We start from the raw sequence: 13,790 nt of genomic DNA on the forward strand, positions 1-13,790 counted from the left end.
GTCTGTCAACCTGTCAGCTGATCTTTTTTTTTTTGCCATTCCTGGGACTTGAACGCAGGGCCTGGGCACTGTCCCTAAGCTTCTTTTTTCTCAAGGCTAGTACTCTACTACTTGAGCCATAGCACCACTTCTGGCTTTTTCTGTTTAGGTGGTACTAATTGAACCTAGGGCTTCAGGCATGCTAGGCAAGTGCTCTACCACTAACCCACATTCCCAGCCCCCAACAGCTGATCGTTTCTGATGCTGAGCATTCCCTGGGATAGGTTGGGAAAGCAAAGAGACAACATGACCTTTCTGTACTAAGAGTGGGGAAATTGGAGGATCTCACCTCCTGAGTGAGGTATCTGGGATTCCTTGACTTTCTAATAACCATAGTTTTGTTTTGTTTTTTTTTTTTTTTTGAGTAGCAGGGATTCTTGTTACTCCAAGTAAGATCCATGGAGCTGCATCAGCAGCATCACCTAGGGGCTTGGTAGCCACACAGAATCTCAGGGTCACCCAGTCCATCAGAAACTGTTTTGAAGAGATATCAAATAACTCTTTTTTTGGGGGGGGGGTCGGTTGTGGGGCTTGAACTCTGGGCCTGTGCATTATCCCTCAGCTCTTCAGCTCAAGGTGAGCATTCTATCACTTGAACCACAGCACCACTTCTGGTTTTCTGACTGGTTTATTGGAGATAAGTGTCTCACAGACTTTCCTTCCCAGGCTAGCTTTGAACCATGATCCTTAGATCTCAGCCTCCTGAGTAGATGGGATTACAGGCGTTAGCCACCAACACTGGACCATCAAATCACTCTTATGCACACTAAAGTTGAGAAGCACCACCATATAAATATTGTTTTTAAGTTTCAAGGCAACTCAGTGTATGAGCAAGTGCTATCCACGTACAGTGGTTAAGTTATTATGTGTCTTTGGTTGTCACTTCCTCTCCCTCTGAGCCTTCTCTGGAATGGGAAGAGTTTACTCCAGACCAACATATCCTCCAGATCTGAGCGCTTCATAAATTCTGAGTTTACCAGAAAGGGGATCTCCAAGCCCCAAGCATGTAAGTCTTCCTGCAGTCCTTATCACCCAGGAATCTCCCTGGCCTGTCCCACCCTCAGGAGCAAGCCTCTGTCTTCCCAGGGTTGTCCTTTCCATCTTTTCTTAGTCCTCGTGTACCTTGCTTCATGTTCCATTGGTGACCGTGGAAACCAGCCTTTTGCCCCTGTCTCCTCTGTTCTACCCAGAATTCTTTGCTTCAATGCTTTTTTTTTTTTTCTTTTCTTCCCTTTACCTGCATTAGGCAAGTCTGTCTCAACTGAGCTCATTCCAAAAGTCCCTTCCTGGCTTCTCCAGTTGAGAACCAACACAATCTTCCTCTTCCTTACCTATGATTCATTAATCAACAAGTGTTTACAGAATACCTGTGAAACAAGGCTCTCAGTGCTGGGATGAGATCCAGATGACAGTTAATGAGCAAGACACCCGGGGTTCTTGACATCTTGGAGCTAATATTCTGAAGGGAAGCACAGAGGTCAAACAATGACATCACTGATAGGTTCCTCACCATTCATTCATTCATTCATTCATTCATTTACTGCTCTATGTCAGGCTCTTGGGACTCATTGGTGAAAATAACACACAGAAATCCCTGTTGTTCTCAAATGTGAAAATGTTCGAGATACTAAAGTATGACTATGTATATATGTCACCTCTTCTCCATTCAAGTTTTAGAAACAGCTTCTCTCCTATTATGGAAACATCAAATCCCACTAAGCCCTAAGGAGAGATGGAACCCTCTGTCTAAATCCCACAGCCAGGCAGGATGGAGGACTCTGTATCCCCTCCCTCTATATAAGTGGCTCAGACCCAAGCCAGTGAAGAGGTCTCCAAAGAGGCTGAGCCCTACTCTGGGTATAGGGAAACTTCCTGCCCACGCATCCATTTTCTCCCTGAACAATTCTCTGTTCCTTGTTGACTTTCTCCATTCATTCCTTCTTTCCCTTGCTTTCAAGTGGTGACCATTTCCACCAAGGCCCTGCTGGTCCTCTGTCACTTGGCCTGAACATGCACTGCAGCTGCTTAGCTGAGAGCATCCCAGCCACCTCTGGCAACTACTGGATCTCAGGTGAGCCTCCTGCCAGGTTCCCTCTCCCCCATTCTCTTATTTTTGGGTCGTGGGGCCTGAACTCTAGGCCTGGGTTCTGTCCCTCAGCTCTTTGGCTCAAGGCTAGCACTCTACTACTTGAGCCACAACACCACTTCCGGCATTTTCTGCTTATATAGTGCTGAGGAATCGAACCCAGGGCCTCATGCATGCAAGGCAAGCACTCTACCACTGGGCCACCTTCCCAGCCCTCCCCCATGCTCTTGAAGCTACCTTGGGTAGGGCTTTCCCAGTCACAGGGTAGTCCTCACGCTACCCTCCCTACCCCAGGTCTGGCCTTCCCTGACTGGGCCTACAAAGCGGAGTCATCTCCAGGCTCCCGGCAGATCCAGCTGTGGCACTTCATCCTGGAGCTGCTGCAGAAGGAAGAGTTTCGCCATGTCATTGCCTGGCAGCAAGGAGAGTACGGGGAGTTTGTCATCAAGGATCCAGATGAGGTGGCCCGCCTCTGGGGCCGCAGGAAATGCAAACCACAGATGAATTATGACAAGCTGAGCCGGGCCCTCAGGTGAGAGGAGGTGGCCAACGAGGCCAGAGAAAGCAGAGTTCACAGAAGAGAAAGGGCTGTGGTTTTTGGCACTTCTGTCTAATTCCCACTCCTCCAAGGCTTGGGAAATGTGCTCGTGTGTGGGAAGATGCTTAATGTTCTACAGGCTCAGCTGAGGCCAGCCTTCTGTCATGGGGATGAGGATTCTGAGTCTGTTCCTTCTCCATTGGGTCTCTATTCTTCTCAACCTCAATTTTCCAGGTATTACTACAATAAGAGGATCCTGCATAAGACCAAAGGCAAAAGGTTCACTTACAAGTTCAACTTTAGCAAGCTGATTGTGGTCAACTATCCTTTGTGGGAAGTTCGGGGACCACCTTCCTCCCACTTGCTGCTGGGGGCACCTGCCTTGTGTCGGCCAGCCCTGGTACCCATGGGTGTGCAGAGTGAGGTAGGCATAAAAGTGGTCCCTAACCGCAGAGCTCCACTAGTATCTGCCCCTCTGCCCACAGGTCCCCAACTCTGCTCTCACCTTGAGTACCACTGACCTCTAATGGCCTTATGCACCCTAGGCCCTGAGCCTAGGGATTTAATAGTACACAGGATACAGTATCCACCTGTAAGAAAGGGTGACTTCTATACTAGGCATCATCTTCCAGTTATAAATCAGACAGAAGTGGGTGGAGCCCCAGGGGAGGGTCCGGGGCATTCAAGCTGGCAGATAGGACCTGGTAGTCACTGGTGTTTAACAACCGATATGAGAATATTTCATCGTTTTAACAATTGGGTGTGTCAGGGAAAGCCCATCTACTCCACCCTTCTCCTCACTTCGCAGCTCCTGCACAGCATGCTGTTCACCCATCAGGCCATGGTGGAGCAGCTGGCTGGACAGCGGATTCCCAGGGAACTACCAGAGGCCCTGGGGGAAAAGAAGGGGAGCAGCAGTAGCAGCAGTCAGCGTAAGTGAGGATGGGGGGTTGGGGACGAGAGGGAATCTAACCAGAGGAGGGGCCTTCCTGGCTGAACATATGACAAAACAGAAATTAGACAAGGGTTAATATGTGTGTCATTCATTTTAATTCACCCAACATTTAGTGAGTGCCAGCTATTTGCTAGGGGCAGGGGCTCAGAGATGAAAGATGGCCTTTTCTCAAAAAGAGAGGAAATATGCCACGAACTGATGTTGAGTAGATATCTAGTAAGCACAGGTACTGGGAGGAGAAGAGTAGAGGAAATGCAGCTTCTGTAAGAGGTGAGGAATGTGAAGAAAGACTCTGGAGAGGGAAATAACAGTTGTAAAACAAAACAACAACAACAAAAAGAAACACTGTAGCAAATCTGGAGACAATCCCTGGAAGACTAGCTAGTAGCTGGCTGTGATCAGAATGAGTTATATGTTCAGGAGGGTTGAGAGGCAAACAGGTGTCCTGTCCCAGAAGACTTCAGAAACCATTCTAAAGTGGTTATTTTATTTTTATTTTTGCCTGTCATGGGTCTTGAACTCTGGGCCTGGGAGCTGTCCCTCAGCTCTTCACCTCAAGGCTAACTCTCTACCATAAAGTGGTTAAATTTTATCCTATGGACAAGGGGACCTAGGAAGGTGATACATGCTCCTATCTTCATGTCATAAACATTCCAGAAGGTCTCTGACTTACAATGGTTTTATTTAGAATATCTTTTTAATTTTTACAATGGTGCAAAAGCAGTAGATATTCAATGGAAATCATACTTTGGTTTCTGAATTTTTATCTTTCCTGGGTCCAGTAATAAAAGGAAAATGATCTTAAGAGTAAACACCAATAGACTAGCCAGGGGCAGGTGGCTTACATCTGTAATCCTAGCTATGCAGGAGGCTGAGATCTGGGGATCACAGTTTGAAGCCAGCCTGGACAGAAAAGTCTGTGATATTCTAATCTCCAATTAACCAGCAAAAGACCAGAAGTAGAGTTGTGACCTAAATGGTAGAGTACCAGTCTTGAGTAAAAAAGCTAAATGAGAGCAAGAAGCCCTGAGTTCAAGTCCCAGTACTATAACACACATACATACATACACACACACACACACACACACACACAATCACTAATAATCTGCAGTGCACTGTGCTGCTAAACTGTGATATTCTGTAAACTAACTATTAAATGCATTTTTATTTACAGTATTTTAAACTTACAATGGGTGTATTTAAATGTAACCCTATCATAAGTCAAGCACTATGATTGTGCTGAGTTGGAATTGGAGGTAGGAGGCTGGCAGTGGGAGGCTGTGTGTTTGTGTGCACACGTGCACGTGCACACACACAGGCACGCAAATGCATGCGCAAAAACTGGGCTCTGGTATCACACACCTCTAATCCTGGCTACTCAAAAGGCTAAAATCTGGGAATCATGGTTCAAAGCCAGCCCGGACAGGAAAATCTGTAAGACTCTTATGTCCAACTAACCACCAAAAGGCAGTAAGTGGAGCTGTAGCTCAAGTAATAAGAGTGGTTTTGAACAGAAAAAGCCATAGGGGAACACAAAGCTCTGAGTTCAATACCCAGTATTGGCACAAAAATCAAATGAAGAGGGCTGGGAAGGTGGCTCAGTGGTAGAGCGCTTGCCTTGCATGCCTGAGGCCCTGGGTTCGATTCCTCAGCACCACATAAGCAAGAAGAAAAAAGCCGGAAGTGGTGCTGTGGCTCAAGTGGTAGAGCACTAGCCTTAAGCTGAAGAGCTGAGGGACAGCACCCAGGCCCAGAGTTCAGGCCCCACGACCGAACCCCCCCCCAAAAAAAAAGAAGAATAGGTAAGAGACAATAAGATCCGAAACAAGACCTGGACTGTGGGGTAAAGGAGGCTCATATGAAGAGAAATGTTCTTTCAGTCACTCACTCATTTCTTTCTTCTTCTTTTTTTCCTGTTTAATGATGTTCTGTTTAATGTGCTAGGATCTATCCTGGGGGCTGAGGACACCAATGCAAACAAGACTGTCTTTACAAGACTCATAGACCAGAGTGAGGACAGTTACTATTAGATATGCAATTATAACTGCATTACCACACAGAGGGGAAGCTGAGGGTGCTAAGGGCAACCAGGAAAACTTTCTTGTCAAAATGACATTTGAGCTGACACCTAAAGTGCACAGAGATGTCAGCTGAGCTCAGAGGGAGCCAAGAAAGCATGGGGAGGAGAGAAAAGAGAGGGTTCACTGATCCTGGGACGGCAAGCAGCACTGTGATGACACATGGTCATGGAGTGGGAGAAAAGGTGGAGATGGAGACTCCAGTTGGCTCTTGGAGCAACAAAATTGGATGATTTTGTGGAAAAGATCAGAAACACATGGCAAACCAAGGCTCTTCTGCAGAGGCCCAAGAACTATCCTCCGCTGTGGACATTTTATGGAACAAAGACCCCTTGGCATTTACTCCACACCCTATGCAGCTGGGGGCCCAAACTCTATGTCACCCGGGAGCACAGCTGAGCCATGGGTGTGAGGCAGCCAGGAACAGACTAGACTCCCTGTTAGCCTGTTCGTCTGTCTGTTAGCCTGGAGCTACTCAGAACCTGAACAGCCTCCCTGTTCCTCCATCCTACTCACCCTTCTTGGCTATGGGAATGCCGTGGGAATGAAACTTCCCACTTTGGGAAACTAAGAGTCCCCAGTTGGGGCTGGGAAGGTGGCTCAGCGGTAGAGTGCTTGCCTCGCATGCATGAGGCCCTGGGTTTGATTCCTCAGCACCATATAAACAGAAAAGGCCAGAAGTGGAGCTGTGGCTCAAGTGGTAGAGTGTTGGCCTTGAACTGAAGAGCTCAGGGACAGCGCCCAGGCCTAGAGTTCAATCCCCATGACTGACCAAAATAAATAAATAAGAAAGAGACCCCAACTTGGAGGGGCTCCTTTGGACCTCTTACTCTCCTGAACAACACGAAACGTTTAAGTCACCAGACAGTCGATGGCAGGCACAAATCCTGCTTTAGAGTTGGGATTCCAAACACTGCCAGTCTTGCCTCCACCCTTCCATAAAGCATGTGTTCCCAGGGAGGAAGCTGCTGCTGGGCAGAGGAGTATGGGCCCTCAAGAGCCAGAGCCAGGAAGCTGAACATCCTAATCTGTGTACTTGGCTGGAGTGGCAGATACAGCCCTGACCACAGAAGCTCCCTGGGACCAAACCTTCCTTTGAAACAACAGTCCTTACCTTACAAGAAGGACAATGGCCCACAGAGAGAGAATACTTTGGCAGAGGTTCCTGTGTGTTTTCTCATGGAAGACCTTTGTGATTATTTTCTCTCTTCATAGACTTGAGTAGAGAAATATGGCTCCTTCCTATCAAAGACACTGGATGTATTATGTAATAGTTCACATGTTTTTCCAGTTTTTCACTATAATTTCACCCATGTGGCTAAATTGCATTAATTCTTGCTCTTAGTTAAATAGTATGGTTTGCAGTTGGGCTTGTTGAAATGTAGAAAATCATGTGAAGTTCTGTGCAGTCATCTTTAAACACCCCAGGCTGGGCATCTCTATCATAGGAACCTGGCAAGTGGGAGAAGGAAAAGGTCAGATTTAGAAAGAATGGGAGGAGGGAAAGCTAGGAGAAGAAGAGCTATGGGCGAATACCAGACAAAAGAGGGAAACTAAGGCTTTTCTACCATGACCCTGGACCTGACAGTACTGAACTCTGAAGACCCCTTCTTTTTTTTCTTTTTTTGTTTTGTTTTGTCGGTCATGGGGCTTGAACTCCAGGCCTGGGAGCTGTTCCTCAGCTCTTCAGCTCAAGGCTAGCACTCTACCACTTGAGCCACAGTACCATTTCCAGTTTTCTGGTAGTTTATTGGTGATAAGAGTTTCTGGTGGTTAATTGGAGATAAGAGTTTCACAGCTTTTCCTGCCCAAGCTGGCTTTGAACTACAATCCTCAGATCTCAGCCTCCTGAGTAGCTAGGATTACAGGCATGAGCCACTGGTGCCTGGCTGCAGACCTCTTCTTACTGATCCTCCTGCTTGATTTTATCAAGGAGAGGGGTCTTTATGGATAAGAAGACTGAAACTTATAATTCTGTTATCTGTGTGATGGGTCTGGGGCTTGAACTCAGGGTCTGAGTGCTGTCCGAGCTTCTTTTGTTCAAGGCTAGACCTCTCCTACTTGAGCCAGAGTTCCACTTCCAGCTTTTTGGTGACTAATTGGAGATATGAGTCTCACAAACTTTCCTGCAAAGGCTGGGATTTTGAATTCTGATCCTCAGATCTCAGCCCCTTGAGTAGCTAGGATTACAGGTGTAAACCATGGACATCCAGCTTAAGACTTACAAATTTAAACAAAAAATCCAAGACCACACAACCAGTTAGACGTTTGAGCCTTTGGCTGCAAGATGAGGAGAGTAAAGAATAGATTCATTGAGTTTTGGCAAAGAATATCTTTTTGTTTTGTTTTGTTTTGTTGGGTCCAGTCGTGGGGCCTGAACTCTGGGCCGGGGTGCTGTCCTTGAGCTCTTCAGCTCAAGGCTAGCACACTACCACTTGAGCCATAGCACCACTTCCGGCTTTTTTTCTGCGTATGTGGTGCTGAGGAATCGAACCCAGGGCCTCATGCATGCAAGGCAAGCGCTCTACCATTGAGCCACCTTCCTAGCCCTGGCAAAGAATATCTTTCACTCATTATCTCAGTATATTTTCATTGAGCTCTTCATCTGTTCCAGGCTAACCTGAATTTGGGACAGAATAAAATAGATGCAGTGCCCCACCAAGATGAGGACACAGACATTAGAGAAAGGAGTACACAAGGGACTACATGATTCCAGCTGAAAACGTGCCCTAAGAAAAGGCAAAAAGAAATGATGACAGGAGGTGACATAGGCTAGCACGTGTCTGAAGAATCCCCAAAGACTCAACATTTGCAGTGAATCTGAAGAAAAGTGGGTCAGGGGCAGAGAAGGCAGGGAGGGAGAATCTGAAGCAAGAAGTAGAAAGAGAGCCAGGCGCTGGTGGCTCATGCCTATAATCCTAGCTATTCAGGAGGCTGAGATCTGAGGATCAAGGTTCAAAGCCAGCCCGGGCAGGAAGACTCCTATCTCCAATAAACCACTAGAAAACCGGAAGTGGCACTGTAGCTCAAGTGGTAGAGCGCTCGCCTTGAGCTGAAGAGCTGAGGGACGGTGCCCAGGCCCAGAGTTCAAGCCCCATGACCGACAAAAAAAAAAAAAGGTAGAAAGAACTGGACAGTGGGAGGAGTTGGGGGGCATCTCCAAGAGACGGTGCACCCTCGTGACTTTTTCTCTTTTTCTTTCTCTAGGATTTAGCTCGGCCTCCACATCGTGTTGGCTTGGCCCTTGCTGCCATTTTGGAAGCCTCCAAAGTGAGCTGCCCAGTTTTGCCTCTCTCACTCCTGCTCTGCCACCCCCTGGCCCCCCTGACTGGACCCGCCTCCCAGGGACCTTCTTCCCCCCTCTTGCCTCAGAGCAGCAGCTCCCAGGGTCTCCTAAGCCAGGCACCCTGCTCACAGGTCCAGGCTGTCCCCCAGGGCTCTCCCTGCTGGCCGGGCTGGGTCAGGGTGCAGGTGAGAGGCTTCGGCTCCTGTCACTTAGGCCTGAAGGGTTAGAAGTAAAGCCTGACTTCATGGTGGGGGCAAAAGGGAGTCTGGGCTTCACTTCAGAGACCCATGGACAGAGAACTGGGGAGGAAAGCCCAGAGAACCCCAATCTGGAGAACCTCAAAGTGGTGTGGCCCTTGGACCCTCCTTAATTGAAGAGAAAAATATGGGGGCAAGTCCCCAAATTCCTTCTCTCCCCTTGTCCTCCTTCCTTGTGGTGTTGCACCTTCTCTGGTTGGACACCACTTGAACTTGAAGAAAGATTTCTAGGGCTGGGATTGGACCAAGATGAAGCATTGCAGGAATGAGTGAATATAAGGGTGGGGAAACAGAGTTGGAGCCCTGTCTCTCAGACATCTCATTAACTTTAGGAGACCTACTTGATCTCAACTTTTTTCAAGAGAAATGAGACCAAGGTTTCCATTATTTGAATCATCCCTTAACTGCCTTCAAGAAGAAAAAAGTCGAAGGTTTCTGCTGGGGAGGAAGGGACTAGGGGTAGCTTTGCTCCTGAGTCTCAGGTGATTCCTTTCTTCTCTGGGCTCTTCTCCCCATCCAGGCTAAGGTTTCCAGTCCCTCTCCTATCCCGGATTACTGAGCCCTTGGGAGCTCCCATCCCAGAAAGGTACTTCCTTCGCTCTCCATTAACCCAAGACCCAGGCAGGTGGGTAGAGAGGGGCTGGTTTCCACTTCTCTGTAATACTCCACTGTTGACCACTAATAAAATGCCCTTGTCAATGCCTCTTAGTTGACAGTCTCCCTCCACCCTCTGTCCCCATCCTTTGCCCCCCACACTCTGCACTCCTCCTGCAGAACCCTGTAGAGTTAAACACCACTGGTGAGTGTGGCTAGGAATGGGGAGAGAGAGTTTGGTTAGGACCTGGGGTTAGACTAGGACTGGAAAGCAAGCCAGCCAATGTGCTGCCTCCTACCATCATCTCAGAAGGGAGCAGGGGAAGGGGAGAGTTCCTAGGAGATATAGGAAAGCTTGGGTCTTTACAGAATGATCCTCAGATCCCTGTGGAAGACTTTTGGAAAATCCTAAGAGGTGGAATGAGAAAAGAGCCTGTGACACGGGTCCCTTTTCCGCTGTCCCCCTGTCAATCATAAGAATGACAAGCAAAGCAAACCTGAAGCATGGAGAGAAACATGAGAAAGAGGGTCTTTTACTCAACTACTGACACACTGATGGAGAAGAATGCTGCCAAAACCAAGGCCACTGAACCACATTGCTCTCTTGTCTCTAGGCTGCCAATTACACAGCGAGTACTTGTCATTCCTCCTTTCTATTAAATGGAGCGTGAACTAGGAAAGCACAGAGAGTCTCTCTGCCCATTCTTTGTCCCTATTCCTCCAATCCCTTCTCATTTGCTTTCTGTAGCTTCTCAGTCCTTGTGGCAGATGCATTGCCAGTTGATTGAATGGGGAAAAGACCCAGAGTAGCTGGGGTCAAGATGGGTAAAGAACCAGCCTCTCGATTTGAAGCGAACCTAGGCCAGGAGAAAGGATTTCTAAGAGTTCATCTTACTCTCCCTCCCTCAGTTCAGATGCCAAAAAGAAGTCCCCAGATTCTCTTTCCCAGTCATTTCCACTCAGACTCATAGAGGAAACTATTCTCTACTTGTCCTCCTAGACTCAGGCCCAGTCCCCAGGGCTTTTGTATCACCCTGTTCAGTTTGGGGAGACAAAGAACATGTATTGTTCGTCCAGCACAAGGAAGTGGACAGAGTTGGCATGAGGCTTGGGGCCTGTTCAGAAAGCCAGCAGGGTCTCCACAATGAGGACCCTCATGCCCTTGGCCTGACCCTTCCTTATCCTCTTCAGTGGTTTATGATGGCTGTGACACACACACACACACACACACACACACACACACACACACACACTTTAGGTAGTGAGAAATACTGTGATGTCTCTATTCTGAGATTTCCCTTTATGATAGTTGAACCCAGCACACTCAAAGCATAGCCCAGAGGACTTGCATCCAGATGGTACTTTCTTTATTTAGGTAATAGATTCGAGTAGAGAAAACCTCTACTTTGTGTCACTTTTGGCATTGGTGAGGGGAGGGATGCATAATTCAGCATTGTGAGAAGCTATTCTGTGCAACCTGGGTATTTAGCAGCATCTGGGGCCTACACCAGTAGCACCCTCCCCCAACCAATTGTGACAACACAAAATGTCTCCAGACATTGTTACATATCCCCAGGGAAAGGAGAAAATGGCCCACAGTTGACAATCACTTAAGTAGAGAATGACTTGAGCAAATCCAGATGTTCTGTCTGGCAAAAATGTGCCAGCTTCCCGGAGAGAACTGTTGGTCTCTGTATTACAAGAGTACCCTCTGGTGGCCAGAGTCAGTATTCAAAGCCCAAAGCTCTGGACTAGGTTGTGTGTGTGTAGAGCCCAATGAGGGTTCTGTGTGAGGTGAGGAGGTAGAAAAACCTTGGAGTCCTCTGAGAGAAGGAAAAGAGATGACCTAAAAGTACTCTGAAAACACTCCTATTTCAAACACCTTGACAAATCATGGACAAGTCACTACAGTACCACCAATCTAACGCGACAACAGATTTCAGGTTGTCAGTTTGTGGTATAGTCAAGTCTGTAGTGAACCCCAGATATCACATACTCTGGCCCCCTGTGACCACCAGCCTTACTTGGGAATAGCATGTCATAGACACTCTACCAAGAGCTGTGGAGATCTGGACAAGACAGAAAAATCAGTTCACCAATACCTGGCTCCTAGGCAGATTTACTAATAGGATTCAGCAATTTTAAGGAGTCAGACTTTCAGGCTGCATGAATCTTATACTGTTAGGAGCCAGAAGGAACCTTTTGAGATCATCAAGCTCAACCGCTCTAATTTTACAAGCCCAGAGAAAAGAAGGGACTTGTTCCAAATCATACCTATAGAAGAGCCAAATTTGGAACATAAATTTCCTAATTATCAGTTAATGTTCTTTTCCATCTTACCATAATCACTTGCCTGGATCATTTAAGAGGTATTTAAAATTCCTTAGAAATAAGCTTTCTTATAGGGGAAATGGACATTTTAGAAGTTATTCTTACAATGGGGGAGGGGTGCATGCCTGTACTGGGGCTTGAACTCAAGACCTCATGCTTTTCCTTAGCTTTTTTGATCAAGGCTAATACTCTACCACTTGAGCCACACTTCCACTTCCAGCTTTTGCTGGTAACTTGGAGTTTTCTCAGATTTGTCTGCTCAGGCTAGCTTTAAGCCATGATTCTTAGATCTCAGCCTTCTGAGTAGCTAGGATTACAGGTATAGGCCACTAGTACCTAGATTTCCTATGATTTTTTTTTGCCAATCCTAGGGTTTGAACTCAGGGCCTGGGTACTGTCCCTGAGCCTCTCAGTGTTCCAGGCTAGCACTCTACCACTTGAGCCACAGAGCCACTTCCAGCTTTTTCTGGTTGTGTGGTACTGAGTAATCAAACCAGGGGCTTCATGCATGCTAGGCAAGCACTCTACCAATAAGCCACATTCTGAGCCCTCTTATGATTTTTAATATGATCATAACAATAATAATGTGTTTTCCTTTTTTTTTCCTTTTTGCTCTTTCGACAGTACTAGAGATTGGACTCACTTGACAGTCCCTTTTTGTGTTTGTCTTTTTCAAGATATCCAGTTCCTGCTTTATAATTGGCTGGATTTCAATCCTCTTATTTGTGCTTTCTTTTGTCACTGGTATGACAGGGACATACTGCTGTCTCAGACACTGGTTGAGATAGAGTCTCAGGCTAGTCTTGAACTGTAACCTTCTATCTTTGCCTATCAAGATGCTAAGATTAAGTACTACTTTCTTTCTTTTTTCCGCCAGTCCTGGGACTTGAATTTAGGGCCTGAGCACTATCTCTAAGCTTCTTTATACTCAAGGCTTGTATTCTACCACCTGAGCCACAGTGCCACTTTTGGCTTTTTCTGTTTATGTGGTACTGAGGGATCGAACCCAGGGCTTCATGCATGCTATTCAAGCACTAAGCCACATTCCCAGCCCCAACTGCACTCTTTTCTATATGCATCTTGGCACTTGATTACATGCTGCTGTTTGGGCTGGCCTCTCATTGTCTCATGAACATCAATTTTGTTCATGAGCATCAATATGGTATCTTCATAAAGCTGGATAGTGCCACACTCTCTTGTGACATGGGAGGTGTTTGGTCAATAGAACACTTGATTAGCAAATGGAAGAAGTCTTGGAGATTTAAAACCAAAGCAAAAAATTTGCGGCCCTGTGTTGTTGGCAGCAGTAATCCCCACGTTCCCCCTTTCATTCTCTAATGACAACCCTGACATAGAGGAGAGGAAAACATAAGCATCTGCATGTTTCATATATACACTTAATGTTAAGACATGTTCTGTATTAGTCTGTCTCTCTGTGATCAATGTTGAATGTACTTGTTTGAAACTAGATGGCAAAGGTCAGTCACAGCACACGGCCTCTTACACAATCAAGTGATGCAACATGGGATGTAGCCAAGTACCAGTGGCTCACATTTGTAATCCTAGCTACTCAGGAGACTGAGATCTGAGGATCACAGTTCAAACCCAGCCCAAGCAAGAAAGTCT

The 13,790-nt window shown here is 46.8% G+C and overlaps 1 protein-coding gene across 1 annotated transcript; it reads left to right on the plus strand.

Moving 5' to 3' along the window:
• Window positions 1–2,049: 2,049 nt before the first annotated feature.
• Window positions 2,050–9,352, plus strand: Etv3l (ets variant 3-like). The gene is made up of 5 exons (XM_013030587.1): window positions 2,050–2,110; window positions 2,420–2,657; window positions 2,898–3,087; window positions 3,472–3,599; window positions 8,911–9,352. Exons 1-5 carry the CDS (start codon window positions 2,050–2,052, stop codon window positions 9,350–9,352), a joined length of 1,059 nt encoding a protein of 352 aa, XP_012886041.1.
• Window positions 9,353–13,790: the final 4,438 nt, after the last annotated feature.

This window comes from Dipodomys ordii, unplaced genomic scaffold, assembly GCF_000151885.1.
Source record: "Dipodomys ordii isolate 6190 unplaced genomic scaffold, Dord_2.0 Scaffold131, whole genome shotgun sequence".
In the NCBI taxonomy this organism is placed as follows: Eukaryota; Metazoa; Chordata; class Mammalia; order Rodentia; family Heteromyidae; genus Dipodomys; species Dipodomys ordii.

Coding starts and splice junctions, on each gene's coding strand:
- Etv3l (XM_013030587.1), top strand. CDS start 2,050: ATGCACTGCAGCTGCTTAGCTGAGAGCATCCCAGCCACCTCTGGCAAC. Junction 3,088..3,471: donor CCATGGGTGTGCAGAGTGAG/GTAGGCATAAAA, acceptor CTCACTTCGCAG/CTCCTGCACAGCATGCTGTT. Junction 3,600..8,910: donor AGTAGCAGCAGTCAGCGTAA/GTGAGGATGGGG, acceptor TCTAGGATTTAG/CTCGGCCTCCACATCGTGTT.